Genomic DNA, 18,644 nt, shown 5'->3' on the forward strand with positions numbered 1-18,644 from the left:
TGGAACTCTCTTGCTTTTTCCATGATCCAGCGGATGTTGGCAATTTGATCTCTGGTTCCTCGGCCTTTTCTAAAACCAGGTTGAACATCAGGGAGTTCACGGTTCACGTATTGCTGAAGCCTGGCTTGGAGAATTTTGAGCATTACTTTACTAGCATGTGAGATTGAGTGCAATTGTGCGGTAGTTTGAGCATTCTTTGGCATTGCCTTTCTTTGGGATTGGAATGAAAACTGACCTTTTCCAGTCCTGTGGCCACTGCTGAGTTTTCCAAATTTGCTGGCATATTGAGTGCAGCACTTTCACAGCATCATCTTTCAGGATTTGAAACAGCTCCACTGGAATTCCATCACCTCCACTAGCTTTGTTCGTAGTGATGCTTCCTAAGGCCCACCTGACTTCACATTCCAGGATGTCTGGCTCTAGGTGAGTGATCACTTATAAACAAAAAGCCTATGGCCATTTTTATACATGGCTTATGAGGGACACAAGCATTCATTTCCGCAGGCTACATACCCAGGGATGAAACTGCTGGATCATAGGGTGGGTGTCTATCTAGCTACAACTTGTATATCCCGAGCTGTATGATTCCACTCCCAGCTGCAGGCTGAGAAATTCGCTGGCTCCACAGCCATCAGGTGGCACTGTCAGTTCTGTTCATGTTGCCATTCTGAAAGGGCATTCTGTTCAGTTCAGTTCCGTCGCTCAGTCGTGTCCCACTCTTTGTGACCCCCATGGACTCCAACTCGCCAGGCCTCCTTGTCCATGACCAACTCCCGGAGTTTACTCAAACTCAAGTCCATTGAGTTGGTGATCCCATCCAACCATCTCATCCTCTGTTGTCCCCTTCTCCTCCTGCCCTCAATCTTTCCCAGCATCAGGGTCTTTTCGAATGAATCAGCTCTTCGCATCAGGTGGCCAAAGTATTGGAGTTTCAGCTTCAACATCAGTCCTTCCAATGAACAGTCAGGACTGATTTCCTTTAGGATGGACTGGTTGGATCTCCTTGCAGTCCAAGGGACTCTCAAGAGTCTTCTCCAACACCACAGTTCAAAAGCATCAATTCCTCAGTGCTCAGCTTTCTTTATAGTCTAACTCTCACATCCATACATGAATACTGGAAAATTGAAGGGGCATAGTAATTCACTACTGGGCTTCTAATTTCCACTTCTTTTATATCCAATAATGTGAAGACTATTTTTATGTTTCTTAGTCATACGAATACCTTCCTTCGTGAAGTATCTGTTTTTCTCTTTCTTGATTTCACACAGAACAATTTAAAGACCACCCTTTCTTCAACAAATGTTATCTTAAATGAGATATCTATATATGGTAAACAAATTCTTATTATTGTAATGGTTATTTCCTCCTCAGAAACAAATTTCTTATTATTTTATTGGTCATATACTATCTACCCAATGAATAACGTTAAGTTTTGGACTTCCCTGTAGCTCAAATGGTAAAGAATCTGCCTGCAATGCAGGAGACCCAGGTTCGATCCGTGGGTTAGGAAGATCCTCTGGAGAAGGGAATGGCCATCCACTCCAGGATTCTTGCTTGGAAAATCCCGTAGACAGAGAAGCCTGGAAGGCTACAGTTCGTGGGGTCACAAAGAGTCAGACATGACTGAGTGACTAACACACACACTAAAGTTAAGTTTGGCTTGAAAGATAAATTTGCTGCAAAATGAATCAGAAATTAATTGGGATAACCTGCTATTTGGCATTATGGTTGGCTCTGAAAGCTCCTGTTACAGTTTCTTGCCAGTCCATTAAAATTTCGCAAATAAAGTTTATCTGAATTTTGCCTGTTTGTTTGCTCCCTAATGTCCTTCTTCTGTTCCAGAGTCTAATCCAGGGTCTCATACTGCAGGTAGCTGGATCTCCTTGGTTTCCTTCAATCTAGGACAGTTTTCTAGTCTTTCCTAGAGTATTCCCTTTTTTTTAACCATATAAATATGGTTGCTGCTGCTGCTGCTGCTGCTAAGTCGCTTCAGTCGTGTGTGACTCTGTGCGACCCCATAGACAGCAGCCTACCAGGCTCCTTCGTCCCTGGAATTCTCCAGGCAAGAACACTGGAGTAGGTTGCCATTTCCTTCTCCAATGCATGAAAGTAAAAAGTGAAAGTGAAAGGCGCTCAGTCGTGCCTGGCTCTCAGCGACCCCATGGACTGCAGCCTACCAGGCTCCTCCGTCCGTGGGAGTTTCCAGGCAAGAGTACTGGAGTGGGGTACCATTGCCTTCCCCGATAAATATGGTTATAAGTTATAAATGTATTACACGTTTCTGTATATAAATCATGTAAAAATACAAATGTTCAAGAGCTAGGTTTTTTTAAAAAGAGAAATCTTAAGATCACATGGATAAGTGAGAAACACTCCTGTTCTGTCCTGGATAAAATCTTGAGATGGCTACCGCCACTCCAAAAGGCAACAATGTTAAATTGCTATACTTTATACCATAATTTTCAAGCACAATTCAAAGCAATTGACTATACCCATTTCAAGGACTATTTAGTTCTATACTCCTGTATGTTAAGTATAGAAAGGGTTGTTGGCCATGATGACCTTTGACCTACAAACATTTTTAAAAACTAAATTTGCTTATTCATTTATTTATGGCTGTGCTGAGTCTCTGTTGCTCTGCTCTGGTTGTGATGAGCCAGGGGCTCCTCTCCTGCTGCAGCGTGTATGCTTCTCGCTGCCCTGGCCTCTCTCGTTGCAGAGTAAGGCTCAGCAGTTCTTGCGCACAGGCTTAGGTGATCCACAGCATATGAGATCTTGCCAGTTCAGGGACTGAACCCATGTCTCCTGCATTGGCAGGTGGATTCTTTATCACTGAGCCACCAGGAAGTCCCCGACAAACTTCTTTTTAAAAAGAGATCAAAACATATGAAAAAGGAAATTTAAGAGGAAAGCAGTTAAGAAAAAGATTCACTCAAGTGAATGAACATTTATCCTTCTGTATCTTTTCAAGCATGTGATGTAAAACATCAATAGATTGCCCTAAAAGTAATTATAAACCATTTCTTTCAAAGATATGAAACTGCAAATGCACTGGAATTAGTATCCAGGTTATTATAAAATAATTACTGTTATAAAACCTTGAGTACCAGCAAGCCTTTGAAGTCAGCTAAATTAAGCCAATACTGTTAGACAGTCACTACTCAGCCTAATCTCTGGCAATGAGAACAAGGCAGGCACTGTTACTACTTGATTCAGATACAACCATAGCTGTATCATTTAAAGTTTCTTCCTCTAACCTCAATTACTTAGAAAAGGAATCCTGCTACTGGAAACAGTGAAAGATAAATTACTTCTAAATGTCAATCAAATGTTACATTTATAGTTTGCATGGTCTTTTAACTCAAGGGAAGGAAGGCAGAGAGATATTAATTTAATATTAATGGAACTCATTATCCTTTCTGGGGGAATTCACCAGAGTAACAGGACTGTCCAGAACAGAGACAATGAGCAATGCTACAGCAGAAGGCACGTCTGTCTAACAGGTTCCGCCCCCAGGATGACACAACGCCCTGACTCCTTGGTCTCTACTCCGAAGCTCAGAGGTGGGAGAGGATGGCAATAAAGTATCTCCTGGTTTCGCCTTTACTTCACTTCCAGCTCTCCTCAGGCTACTCCTCCTGACTTCTAATGTCAGCACTCTATACGACCCGATCCTACCCTTTTCTCTTTACTATCTCACTAACGTAAATGTCTTTTTGAAACTTATGTCCTCAAATTTACCCCTTCCCAGACATCTGGGTTACAGATTCACATACCCAACCACCCTTTTAATCTCTCCACTTCACTATATCTAAGTTAAGAACAGCCTATAAACTAGTGAAATATACTGAGCCCTTATTATGGCCCAGATCCCATCTGAAGCATTTTTCATGCACTAACTTAGCCACCAGAACAATCTGAGGAGGTGGATACTACAATCATCCCTATATTCAGAGGGGGAAACTAAGTCACACAAACATCAGTACCAAGCCCAATGTTAGCCCATTTCACACACCACAGGGTCAGGTTTCAAAGTATGGTCTCTGGCTTCAGAGCCAGACTCCTAACAACTACACTAGGCCAATAAAATCAGTTGAGTTTTCTTGACCAATGCCTTCATGAAATCAGTAGGGCTAATCCAAGGCAATGAGCTGGTTTACTAGGCTTCTAGAAGTCACCTAGGAAGGAGATGAAGTTAGGCCAGTGACTGAGATGGACAAACTCTTGTTCATTCTGTAATGTGTTGAATAAGTCAAATAAATAAATAAATCAGTTGAGTTTCCTGCCAGGTGTGTTTCCATTTCCAAACTCTCTGACTCCTGAAAAGATGCAGGTCATATACTCGACCCTTTCTCTCACTGCCCACAGCAGTAACTTCTGTCAATCCCATCTTCAAACTGATCTTCCCCATCCCCAGTGTAGCCTGGATTGCAGAGAAACACCCACCAAACCAGTGTCTGGGCCCCTGTACTCACACACCCCGCCCCCTAATGCACCTGTACTCAGCAACAAAAAGGATCTTCTGAAAACACACATCAGTTCATAACCACAAAATACTAGAAACAACTTTCTCACTCTAAGAATAAATTTTGCAAGTCTCACCACGTCTGCTGAAGGCTCTTAGTCCATCCCTAAACTTCACCTTCAGCCATTCTCCACCTTATTCACTATGTTCCAGACATATTTTAAAAATGCATTTAAAGTTCTGCAAGGCCAGTGAAAATAAATTTGCATGACCTTTGTCTGGGACTGTGCACAGCACTCTTCCTCTCAGTCAGCATGGACACAGCATGACTGTAGTAATAAAATATTCTGGTTTCCCTGATCTTAGGGTGTGTGCGTTGGGGAGGGGGCAGTGCCTAGCCTCCTTTCTGCACACCCCACATCCACATCGCTGTGTGCATTTCTATTTATCTGGAAAAAGCAACAAAACAACCATCAGAAGCCTTTCTAGAATGGAGAAAGATCACTTTCTGAAGGAAAGGTAAATACTGAGAGATAAAGACACAATAAGATATGAAACTTCCTTCCTGACTCCCTCTCTCGACCTCAAAGAGTCCCATCCCTCTCCCAGGGTGTAAAAAGATTCACACAAAGCAAAATTTAAAAAAACAGGAAAGTTAACATAAGATGGAAAAAAAAAGACGAGATCTGATTGAAACTCCTGCCCTTAGAGGCAGAACACATGCGGCATGTAAATATTTGTCATCCTGATTTGTAACGGCGGGAAGAGACTGAGGCATCAGTTCAAATGGACCCATGAATCAGTATTTGTAATTTAACAGGAAGAACTGGCAGCCGGATTCCCTGCCCTTGAAAATGCCAAAATATCTACAATTGTCTGATGTACTTACTGGCATCATCCATGAACTCAAAGTCAGCCCCGAGTTCAGAACTTGAAAAGTGGTAATGATCTGGATCAGCCAGGGCGCTCAACAGAATCAGCAGTACCACAGCATTGAGGATCTGCAAGAAAAAAATGAAAAAAAAACCTTAACGAACCCCAGTATATGGCCCTCACAACAGAAAATTAGAGGGACCACGTGGAGTTTAACTTCAAAAGCTGATGGACTTTCAACACGAAGCCCCACCCTCAGAGGGAGCAGACAAACATTCCCGAGGCAGAGACATACATGGTCAGTCCACTCATGCAGCCAAGGGCATGTGGCCTGGTGTGCGGGCGACAGCTGGCTTCAGCTCACTGTCCCCTTGGCCGGGCACCCTGGAGCACTGCAGAAACATGCTGAAGCCCTGAGGCCAGTGGCTGGAAAACACTCTTCAGTTAGCCAAGCACACTCTTTTCAAGCAACCTCAAGTTTGTTCAGGTGACCAAACATTGTCCATGGGTTCAGACAACAAGAGTTATGAGCCCATCCAGGGAAGGGTGGCAGAGAATGAATGCAAAGCTATTTTGTGGAAGACTGAAGTCGCTCAGTCGTGTCCGACTCTTTGCGACCCCCATGGACTATAGCCTACCAGGCTCCTCTGTCCATGGGATTTTCCAGGCAATAGTACTGGAGTGGGTTGCCATTTCCTTCTCCAGGGGATCTTCCCGACCCAGGGATCGAACCCAGGTCTCCTGCATTGTAGACAGACGCTTTACCGTCTGCGCCACCAGGGAAGTAGGTGCTAAATTATCTGTTTGATAAATGAGAAAACTGACGCTCAGGGGTTAAGAACGCTGCCGAAGATCAGGCAAATACACTGGGATTGAGATCCAAGAATTTCAGTTTGAAAACCTGCCACCTTAAATCCTCTTTTTACTCAAACCTTGAAGATCCTTAACTCCCGCAGTGGCACAAGCCCGTCTACCCCAGGCTCCTATTTCCGTTTTCTAGAAACTACTGAATACATTTCCCTCGGATATTTCACACCCCACCTGTCTAAGCAGAAATCAGCTTCCTTAACATCACCCACCTCTCATCCTCCTTTTCTATCCTCTCTTTAAAAACAGAATCATGAAAAAATAAATAAATAAATAAAATAAAAACAGAATCACGGACTTCCCTGGGTGGCCCAAGGGTAAGAATCCATCTGCCAACGCAGGAGACACGGGTTCGATCCCTAGCCTGGGAAGATGTCATATGCTTCGGAGCAACCAAGACTGTGTGCCCTAGAGGCTGCGATTCACAAATAGATAGGAGCCCGTGCTCGCCGCAACTAGAGAGCCCGCATGCAGCAATGAAGACCCAACACAGGCAGAAATAAAATAAAAATAAGTAAATATTAAAATGCAGAACTGCCATTAATAATTGGAAGTGGAAAACATTATGTGGAGTTTCTCTCATTAGTCCTCCAATAACCTAACTGAAGTAGGTGCTAAATTATCTGTTTGGTAAATGAGAAAACTGACGCTCAGGGGTTAAGAACGCTGCCAAAGATCAGGCAAATTAACTGGGATTGAGATTCAAGAATTTCAGTTTGAAAACCTACCATCTTAAATTCTCTTCTTTTTACTCAAACCTTGATTATCGCTGGGCTTCCCATCCTCCTTACTCCTTACATCCCACCAACTGCGAGATTCTGCCCATTTCACTGCAGCATTTGTAGCCTTCTCCTCCCAACTGCCCCGCTGCATACATGCACAGGGACCAACACTGATGGGGCTGGAGGTGGGGGCAGGTTTTTAGAGCTTAGCTGAGGCTCCAGCTGAGATTGGGTCATTTCTCCTTTTTTCTAAGTTGAGAAACTTGTGATAGAGCTGTGTTTCACGCTGGTCAAAACAGAGAAAAAGATGAATAACCTTCATGCATAAAGAAAATTCTTCTACTAACAATAACTAAAGGCAATTCCTCCTATAAAAATTGGGTTTCCTAAGCAGCACTAAAAGTTGGCAAAGAATCTGCCCGCCAATGCAGGAGATGCAAGAGATGAGGGTTCAATCCCTGGGTCAAGAAGATCCCCTGGAGAAGGAAATGGCAACCCACTCCATTATTCTTGCCTGGAGAAATTTCATGGACAGAGAAGCTTGGCAGGCTACAGTTCATGGGGTCGCAAGGAGACAGACACGACTCAGCACGCACGCACAGATACACTATCAAAAACAGGATGTGGAAATACCAGTGTGCAGAAGAGGTTCAAATGCAGTTAGGTTCTTCATTTCACAAAATACCCATTCTAGAATCCAATTTGAAATGGCAATCCGAAGTGGTTGTTTTAGGATTGTTGTAGAATTTGGAATAACCTTTTTCCTTCCTTTATCTTCCAAACTGTCTAACATGGCCAGATTGCTTTTGCAAGGAGTTATAATAATGAGTGGCAATTTTCCAGAACATCTATGTATTACTCATTTAAACAGATACCACAGGCATGTGGTTAAAATTTATCTACAAAAAGGTATACAGCAAATATTAAGTCTCTCTCCTATTCCTACAGTTACCCTCCCCCACAGTGGCTATTAGAACTTCCAGTTTCTTGTTTCTCTCCAATGAGCCAAGAAATTTCACAACAGATTTTAAAGAGAGTATGATTAGCGAAACTCTAGTCAAAGAAAACCTTTCAGAACATATCTAAAGCTTAAAGGAAAGTATGATTTAGTCCCACAACTGGCAGATGATTTAGCAAAAATCTCTGCGAAATCATCAAGTTTTCTTGGCATTTTATCCTCTCTACATTATTATCTTTGGGTAAGATTATGGACTGAAATAAGATCAGAATGTATTTCGAAAAGTAAAACATCAAAGGCAACACACTTACTTCTGTTATGACATTGGGTCTAAAAAAAACACATATAAATCTGGGATTCATGGGTGAAGCTTTAATGTAGGAAGGAGTGGAGAAAGGAGAGTAAAGGGGGGAGGAGGGGAGTGTGGAAAGGTCAGGAGGTGGTGCAGTGAGTCTGGTTAGAAAATACAGGCCAGATTTAGGGATCATGTGGGTCTAGTTTCAGAGTCTGGGTTTTATTCTAAGTATAACAAGAAGCCAGTGGAGGGACTTCCCTGGTGGTCCAGAGGTTAAGACTCCACACTTCTAACGGAGGGGACTTGGGTTTGATCCCTGTTCAGTAAACTAAGATCCCAGATCCCACATGCCTCATGCCTTGAGGAGCAGTCAGGGGGAAAAAAAGCCAGTGGAGAATACTCTGTTTGAGGCTCAAAAGAAAACATCACGTAAAACACCTGGAAGAGAGGCTGGCATGTAACAGTGACTTCAAATTAGTTGCCTTACATCTACAGACCTCAACAAGAACCACATAAAGGCTCTTGGCCAGCATCAGAAAACTACCTGGTTCCAATTTTCCAGACAGGGCTATGCAGCTGCATTCCTGTCCTTTCGGTTCCAGCGGGCCTGTCAACTCTTGATCAGCTTGATATTATCCCCTTGCCTGGTTTACTTAGCATAATCCTTTTACTAATTGCCTCCAACAATTAGTAAAATTGACCAGATGCTTTGCTAAGTGCTCAGGAAGAACGTTCCAGGATTCAGGAGGGTAAATAAACCGTGCGCCCAAATAACACAAAGCAAAAAAAAGAGGAAGCACAACAAGACTTCAGATAAATGAATAATCGAAGAATAATGGAAAATCAGAGCAAGTTACTACAGAAGCTTGCGGCTGAGACCGGGGTCACGGGGAGGTACAGGGGACACGGGAACATTAGGACAGGGACTGGAAAAATGAGAAGGTTCTGGAACCCAAGAGAACAATTTTGGAAATTCTCCAGCAGTCCCAGTGGTTAGAACTAGGTGCTTTCATTGCTAGGGCCTGGGTTCAATCCCTCGTTGGGGAACTAAGACCCTGCAAGCTGCATGGTGAGGCCAAAAAAAAAAAAGAGAGAACAATTTAAAGTGTGAGTGAGGTCGGCGGAACAGGGGCTTGTGCTGAGACGAGCAAGCAGCTGGATTTGGTTAGAACACAGTAGACAAAAGAACGTGCAAGGGGCTGAGACCAGAAAGGCAGGCTGCTGGGCTGGCGGGTCCTCAAACCAAGCAAAGAATGTGGGGCTGTGTCCAAACAGTTCATGAGGAAACTAAAGGTTTCTGAGGCGGGATATGACGTGATCTGAGCTGCTGTGAGGAAGATCGAGCTGGGAGCGGCTGGGGGGCTAAACTGGTGGCCGGAAAGCAACCCGGAAGGCCCTCAACACTCTGGCTGAGCTGCAGTGAGGGTCTGATCCACTTCACCCCAGTTCTCATGATAGCCCTGTCACACGTGTCATCTTACGCATCGGTTTGGGAGGTTAGGTGACTTCTGTCTCAGGTCCTGTGTGTGGAAGAGCCAAGGCCTTCCCATGTGGAGGCGAAATTACGAGAGACATAGGAACTGATGAGCTGCAAAGATAAAAAAGAAGCAGAAAAACAGACTGAAATTCCAAGCCGAGGTGACAAAATCTAGTCATCATCAGAAATAAGGACTATGACAAAGTTGGTGTTAGGTGGGGAAAGCACTTGCATATATGTGCACGGGTCAGTCGTGTCCAATGCCCATGACCCCATGGATGGTAGCCCGCCAGGCTCCTCTGTCCGTGGGATTCCCCAGGCAAGAATACTGGAGCGGGCTGCCATTTCCTCCTCCAGGGGATCTTCCCGGCCCTGGGACTGAACCCACGTCTCCTGCATTGGCAGGCGGATTCTTTACCACAGAGCCACACCTGGGCAGCCCACAGTACTTGCAGGCTGTCGGGATTATTGGGATTATCCTGTGTTGGCTCAGCCACGTGTCCTCGAAGCCTTTTTACTCCCTCTATGGCCCTCGGGCAGACCTCTGGGTGTGTCTGCCTGACCCACTTTTGATGGCCTGACTTGCAGTCCTGAGAGCTGTTGCCTTCTCTCCTGATCAGCCTCTGAACAAGTCACCTCCTTCCCGATGTCCTAGCTGTGGCTCCCGCTTACGTGTGTTCTTGCTCCTGAGCGGGTCCCAGGTCCTACGTGGGCTGTGCTCGGCTGCTGCAGTCACCGTCACCCTCTCGCCCTGTCTCCTCTGGCTCTTCTCCCTTCTCAAACACACTCCTGGGGCCAAGGTTCCCTTCCAGCTGCCCTTGCTCTTCCAGAATCCAGAGAAAGGAGACAGATATACTAAGATCATTATACATCACCAAAGACTCACCACTGCGCCCTTTGAATCCCAGAGCGAAACCTTCATAACAGAAGGTCTGTGTGTTGCCGCACGTTTACTGGGTTATTCTATGAAACCTCAGGTGTTGGACGCAGTAGGCTGACAGGGTGACCCATGAGGACCTAGGTCTGTGTGAAGGGGAGACGGGGGTGTGCATGCAGAACTAGCCACGGCAGATATTAAACGTGCTCGGATGGAAAAGGTCAAATACAAGTCAAAGCCCCCAAGAGCACTGGGAAAGAAGCACTTCCCAAAAAAGAGAACACAGCAATCACCCAGTCATCCATTCTGATGGATGGTGCTTTCCCCACCTAACATCAACTTTGTCATAGTCCTTATTTCTGATGATGACTAGATTTTGTCACCCCGGCTTGGAATTTCAGTCTGTTTTTCTGCTTCTTTTTTATCTTTGCAGCTCGTCAGTTCCTATGTCTCTAGAATGAAACGTCACAACCAAATGAGAACCAAGAAGACGGTTAGGACTTGCCAGGAGCCGATTATTTAATGGCCATAGCTAATCAAAATGTAAAAGAAAGAGAGGTAGTATTTACGTTCCTGTTCGGTTCAAGTTCACCAGCCTTTGAGCTTTCTTTGTCTGTTTTGGGAGGTCATGTACAAGCCGTTCCTGTTCTATTTACCAAGTGTTCCTGTGGTGTCACTTATTTTTCCCCTTGTTCTTGACGATTACTTCCACATGCAAATAAATTCAACGTCTGTCCAATTACTTAAGTGGTGTCAGGCCCTTGTACATTCTCTGGGGATCCAAAGTGCTCTTCACCCTTCAATCATACCAGACCCTAAATGAACAGTGAGACTTGCAACTTGAATCTAAACAACTAAAAAGGTAAAATGCAATTATCACTTTTTAAAAGACTCAATAAAAGAAACTTAAGAACACTCAAACCCACTGAATGATAATTACACAACAATCAGAACTCTGCACAGAAAGTTGCATCCAAAAACGACCACTGCAGACTTATTTATAGTAATGAAAATTTTAAACAGAATTAGAATAATTAAATAAGATTACAACCAAATAAGAGAATGCTACATAAGCATTAAAAGTCATATTAAAAAATATTAATGACAAGAAAATGTTCATACTATGTTAACTGATAACCACAGTGTAAAATTTATTCCAATTTATTATTTATGTTCACAGGCATAAATCACAGAGTAAAAACACCAAAACATACAATGTTATAAACCATGTGGTAGTTCTGCTGCTGCCTTTTACCTTTCATTATCACTGTACCTTTTTTTGTATTCTTCAGAGTATCTAATAAGACCATAGTTGCTTTTATGATCAGGAAAAAATATTTCAAGCTTCAAAAAGATTCTTAATATAAAACATATTCTAAAATATTAGTATTACACCTCACTCTCTAAAAAAAAACAACTACTAGTAAGATGGCCAATAACAAGCAAATCTGGCCAGGCATTCAAGCTAAAACTGGGAAATAGGGAGCTCCCTGGCAGTCCAGTGGTTAGGATTCTGGCCTTTCACTGCTGGAAGCCCAAGTTCAATCGTTGGTGGGGGAACTAACATCCCACAAGTCATGCAGCACAACCCCCCCCCCAAAAAAAAACCCACCTGGAAATAGGTATGTCAGAGGAGAAAAAAAGTGTCAGAGTGAAAAAACTAAGAACAATTAAGAGATCTGCCACTTTCAGTAATGGTGTCTGACTCTTGTGACTCCAAGGAATGGTGAACTATGTCATACAAACCAATTTTCTCACTGAGGACAACTAGAAAATTTGAACAAAAACACAAGTGAGAAGCTATTAGCTAGCAAGGCAGTGAGGAACTTATGGGCCAAGATTCAGAAGGCAGAAATACTCCTGAGGGCAATTTGTTGATTCCAGCAAAGAGGGAGGAGAACAAAGACCCTGAGGGCACCCTGACAGCTAAGCCAGAGAGGAGAGGGACGCTGGTGGGGCTGGAGGGCAGAAGCCCCCAGGGCTTCGCTGTCAGATGGGGAAGGGGCTGCAGGAAGATGCACTTCATTCCTGGGGACAGGGCAGGGACACCGCCCAGCTTTGCCTCATCGGCATCTGAGACTGGATGGAGGGGACCGCCAGTTGCCTGTAAGAATCTATCAAAACTCTTCAGTTCAGTTCAGTTCAGTCACTCAGTCGTGTCCGACTCTTTGCGACCCCATTAATCACAGCATGCCAGGCCTCCCTGTCCATCACCAACTCCCAGAGCTCACTCAGACTCACGTCCTCGAGTCAGTGATGCCATCCAGCCATCTCATCCTCTGTCGTCCCCTTCTCCTCCTGCCCCCAATCCCTCCCAGCATCAGAGTCTTTTCCAATGAGTCAACTCTTCGCATGAGGTGTCCAAAGTACTGGAGTTTCAGCTTTAGCATCATTCCTTCCAAAGAAATCCCAGGGCTGATCTCCTTCAGAATGGACTGGTTGGATCTCCTTGCAGTCCAAGGGACTGTCAAGAGTCTTCTCCAACACCACAGATCAAAAGCACCAATTCTTCGGCGCTCAGCCTTCTTCACAGTCCAACTCTCACATCCATACATGACCACAGGAAAAACCATAGCCTTGACTAGACGGACCTTAGTTGGCAAGGTGATGTCTCTGCTTTTGAATATGCTATCTAGGTTGATCATAACTTTTCTTCCAAGGAGTAAGTGTCTTAGTGGGGAAAAAATGCCATCCCACACTTCGAATAACTTCTTCAGTTTCTGAAATACAACATCCAAAATACAAGAAACAGGAGAAGACAGGAATGCTGACAATAAGGACCAGCGGAAACAACAGGCAGCAGAACAGACCACAGGGGCGGCTCTAGACACTGAAGTTCATGGGCTCCCCATAAAAAGTGTCTACACTTATAATATTCAGAGATTAAAAAAGAAAAAACAGAATGAGAATTTTGGCACAGTACTTGAATCACAAAAGGCGGTGGGGCGGGGGGGTGGTATGAGAGATTTTTTTTTTTTTTAAAGACTAGAAACTCTAGAATGAAAAATAACAGTAGCCAAATAAAGAACTCAATGAATGGGTTTAACCCTAAGAGGGTTACAAACAAACAAACAAAAAAATGAGCTGGATAAAACAGAAGAACATATTCAGACAGCTGGCTGTAATAAAAACAAAAGCAGCTAGAAGACAATGGAGTTACATCTCCAAAATGTTAGGGAGGAAAGGACCACCTTACAAGCTTAAAAACAACAATCTTTCAAGGGTGAACACAAAACTAAGATACCTTCAGACAAAACCAAAGGAACCTGTCATCAGCAGCTGAGTGGTAAAGAAAGCATTAAAGGGTATTCTTTGGACAAAAAAAGAATGATACCAGATGGAAGGCAGAAGATGGGCCAAAAAAGAATAAAACTGATACTTATGTTGGCAATTGTGAATACTGATAACAAATAATAACAATAATGACTACAAAATATAAACAATACATAATAATAGCATATAGATCAAGAGGGAATAACTGGAACTGAACTGACTGTAGGTCCTTGTACTGTCCAGGGAGACAACTGTACCAATTAATGTGAGAATCTTTAAAAGTCAAGGATATATGTTGTCACCTCTAGGGTAACCTTTTGAAGAAGTCACAGTTGGATGGTAGATACACCAAATGTTTAGTTGATAACCAAGATGTTTATATTCTGTGCACTTTTTCTATGTGTGCAATATTCACAGTAAAATGGCTAAAATTTTAAAAATATAAATTATAATCTGATAATACTGTTTTTGGACAGCTGCCTAATTTTTTTTATCAATGGCAGATGTGCCTTTCACTTGAGTGCAATTTCGATAGGAAAACTGAAATTAAGTTTGACTAAAAAAAAGTAATTGTGGCTCGTGGGCTTAGTTGCTCCGTGGCATGTGGAATCCTCCCAGACCAGGGATCAAATCCATGTCCCCTGCATTGGCAGGTGGATTCTTATCCACTGGACCATCAAAAAGTCCCAAGTTTGGACCTTTTAATTGAAATTTACTTAATTTTAGAATTCTGACACAAATGTGCTTTTTATTCAAGTAAGACCCTGTCTACATGGTCCTGTTCTGACAGTGAAATAAATTTCTGATACTTAACTATTTCAACTCAAACAACTGTGGTAAATACATGCTGGGGGAAATTTAATTCACCATAAAATCCTAGTAGTCCAGGATATAAACAAACATCAGCAACCAAATAAAATGTAGAATAAATGTTGTAACATTAACTCATCCAACTGAATTGTTCAAAAATTAGCTATTAGGCAACAAATATATGCCAAGCACTAGGCTAACATCAATACATATTAATCCCCCCTCAAGCTAGTCTGCTGTCTAGTAGGGAGGACAGTCAAATAAACTGGCTGTTCCATTTAGCGTAAAAAGGAATTTTGCTACGCTTGTGGCTGGGGAGAAGAGGGAGGCAACGGAAAGCCTTTGTAAGAAGAAGACCTTCTAAACACCAGAAAGCAGAAGACTCAGAGATCTCGAGAGACCAAGATTACAGCATAAATGAATAATTTTAGGGAATCAGGCCAAGTGACAGAGAACTAAATGTTAAGAAAAAGTTCAAGGAAACAGAAAGGTAAAAACGAGCAGCCCTTGGCAGTCCTTTGAGTTGGATTGTAAGTAAAGCCGGTGTTTTCGGTATGGAAGCTATAAATCCCTGGATTATACAGTGTGCGCGCAGGACAAAGTTTAAGCAGTCAAGTTGACACTGTATCTTTCCTTAGAGCTCCACTTCAGTAGGCAAATTTTAAAAGTGCATTACACAGATTCTGCCTCCCCCTACCTCCCAAATTCAATGCAGGCCTTCTGATTCACTTTGCAGCCTAGTGCCATCCTTTCTATATACCTTCTGCATGGGTGATGGGTTAAATCAAGAAACCACCACCACTACACCTTCTACCTATTACTGAAGCAGTTTTGCCTGCCCTAAGTGGTGTGATCAATGCTACAACCACTCCACAGACGAGGACTCTCAGGATTCTTGGGAAACCTGCAGGGAGTTGTGACCTTTTCAGCTGAGACTCAGTCATGGGTCCTTTGTCCAGTAACCCAGGATCCACCCAAGAAGCCACCACAACCGGTTCACAAGGCCTGGCGCCTCTGTTAACCAATCCACTGGCAGCAGGCTCGGAATTCTTTTCAAGGGAGTGTTCCAGAGAGGCGCTCTCATGTGAGCTGAGGCTGGCAAGCAGAGGCAGACAGACTTGCAACTCCCATTTCCCTGAATGGACTTGGACGGGTTCTGATCTTCATGCTCGGGCTGAGTCACCACTATATTCTCTCGGAATGATAAGGAAGATGTCTGGACAGTGGACAGAAGGCAAAGGATAGTCCTCAGGCAGGAGCCAGAAACAAGGCTGTCCAAAGAGCCACTGGGAGACCTGGGAAGCAGGTGTGGATAGGAAGAACAACTGTGTTCCCCTCGTGCCCTAAAGAACTTTCTGGATCTCTGAATATAAAGAGATAGGCTAAGCCAGAGCCTGTTTAGAAGGCCAGCATCTGGAAAAGAGGAGAAAATATAAAGTGCAAAAATGGCTAATTTTTTTAGGGCAGCAACCCTGGTGCTCTTTGTGTTCTGAGACGCTCTATATATTAGATCTGTTAGTCCCTATTTGCAACCATCCTATTCCAACAACTTGGATTATCATTAAAAAGAAAAAAAAAGAAACATGCTTTGAAAGACTATTTAAAGTGATTACTACTTCCTGCTTAGCTTCAATACATAAAATAATATTTATTCCCACAGCTATTTACCAAAGACAAAACTGAAACTCATAAAACAGAATGTCTTTACTAGTGAAAGGGAAGAGGCAATAACAGATAACCACTGGAATACAAATTCTGCATTCCATTCAAGAACAGTGCTGCTATTTGTACTTTAGAGTTAAACTTTTTCTTACAAAATAGCAACACATTTAAATCACCTAAAAAGAAATCCAAAACTTGAAATTAAAGACCAAAAAATACACTTCTAGTTTGCACACATACTTTGAAATTTAGAATAAAAAGCTGCTAATGTATAACTTGATAGCTAAGTTTTTAAAAAATTTTAATTGTCAAATTAAAATAAAATCTAAAGATACAGTCTAACTACTCATAGACAAAGAAATGCTTTGCAATCATAATGCTGAATTGTTAAATAATGCTTTTCTCCTTTCCGTACATAAAATGCATACCATAAATATTCATTGAATCTAGGTAATGAAGCATTCTTGAAGGTGATATTAATATTTGACATCGTTACTTTTAGTTAAAAGAAAATAGCATTAGGTTACTTCAAAAGTAAATAGTTTCTGAAGATCACCATTCTAAGCTATTCCTCAAAGTAAACTAATGCAAAGATTATCCAGTAAATTATTAACTGTCACTAATATAAATAAATATCTTTTAAGATTCAATTTCTGTTTACATACTTACTTTAGAACAGATTATCTAAGAAACTTCCTTTTAGTTTCTAAAGAGCTGTGAAAGAGAAAGAAAATAAGGCAAAGAAATATTCTCAGGTAAATAACAAGAATCAAAGAAAGCACCTACTGAAATCTTACTAACTTAAACTTTTAAAAATTTTTTACTGGAGTATAGCCGATTGTCAATGTTATGTTACTTTCTGCTATACAGCAAAGTGAGTCAGTTATATATATATATATATATATATATATCTCCACTCTTTTAAAAAACTTTTCCCATATAGGTCATTACAGATTACTGAATGGAGTTCCCTGTGCTATACAGTAGCTCCTTATTATCTATTTTATAAATAATAGTGTATATATGTCAATCCCAATCTCCCATTTATCTCTGCCCAACCCCAATCTTTTAAACATTTTCACAAAGGCGCTATGATCTTTCTGCTATTAAAACCTGTTTGAAGGAATAAAAACAGTCAAGTTTTGACTACACAAGCATGATTCTGAGAAAAGAAAATTAGCATCAGAAATGTATGAGTCCACAAACCACTGCTATCAAAAGTGTGGTCTGTATCACTGAGTCACTTTGCTGCACAGCAGAAATGAACACAACGCTGTAAATCAACTATACTTCAGTAAAAAAAGAGAGAGAGAAAAGTGTTGTCAGCAAAATGAAGTTTCAGCCTCATCCCACATGTGTTTCTAATGTAGAACCACAGGACCAACCTCAGACCTGATGAATCACAAGTAAAGGTCAAGGGACTTCTCCGGTGGTCCAGTGGTTAAGAATCTGCCTACCAGAGCAGGGGACACAGGCTCGACTCCTGGTCAGGGGACTAAGATCCCCACATACCATGGGACCACTAAGCCCATGCATGCTCCAACTACAGAGCCAGCACCACAACTCGAGGAAAGCCCTTGCTCTGCAGCAAAAGATCCTGCGTGCAGCAATGAAGATCCCACACGCCACAACTAAGACTCTACCTAGCAAACTATTTTTGTAAAAAGGAAGGAAAAAAAAAAAAGAAAATGTCAACAAGACTGACAGCTGACCTCTTAGCAGCAAAGCATAACTCTACAGAGACAGTGGATGGAGAGCTTCAACGTGTTTAAGAGACAGCAACTGTCAACCAAGGATTGCTTCCCCGATGGCTCAGAGGGTAAAGAATCAAGTCTGCAAAGCAGGAGACCCGGGAGACTGGGGTTTGATCCCTGGGTTGAGAAGATTCCCCTGGAGGAGGAAAGGGCAACCTCACTCCAGTATTCTTGCCTGAAAAATCCCATGGACAGAGGAGCCTGGGGGGCCACAGTCCCAAGGGTCACAAAGAGTTGGACACGACTGAACAGCCAAGCACAGACATAAGCACTGAGATATCTTTCAAGAACTTGAGCCAAATAAAGACGTTTTCAAAGAATAACAGTTTGCCATCAACACATCCTCCTCCCTGGGACCTCCCAGGCAGTCCAGTGGCTAAGACTCCGTACTCCCAATGCAGGGGGCTCGGATTCAATCCCTGGTCAGGGAACTAGGTCCCACATGCCTCAACCGAGAACTCACAGCCACAACCAAGACTTGGCACGGCAAAACAAACAAATAAATAAAACAGACCCTCACTAAAGATGTTTAAACACGTACATCAGACAGAAGGACAGTGATTGCGAACAGCTGGTCAAGAAAATGATGAGTCATGTACTTTCCACGTGCG

At 42.7% G+C, this 18,644-nt stretch overlaps 1 protein-coding gene across 1 annotated transcript in view; it reads right to left on the reverse strand.

Moving 5' to 3' along the window:
- The window catches only part of LAPTM4B (lysosomal protein transmembrane 4 beta), a 63,700-nt gene that overhangs the window by 34,412 nt on the left and 10,644 nt on the right, over positions 1–18,644 (reverse strand). The window contains exon 2 of the mRNA XM_040261014.1: positions 5,355–5,466. Within this exon, the coding sequence (XP_040116948.1) occupies positions 5,355–5,466 (112 nt within the window). The remainder of the gene's footprint in view (positions 1–5,354; positions 5,467–18,644) is intronic.

The sequence above is a fragment of the Oryx dammah genome, unplaced genomic scaffold, assembly GCF_014754425.2.
Source record: "Oryx dammah isolate SB20612 unplaced genomic scaffold, SCBI_Odam_1.1 HiC_scaffold_19, whole genome shotgun sequence".
Classification (NCBI taxonomy): Eukaryota; Metazoa; Chordata; class Mammalia; order Artiodactyla; family Bovidae; genus Oryx; species Oryx dammah.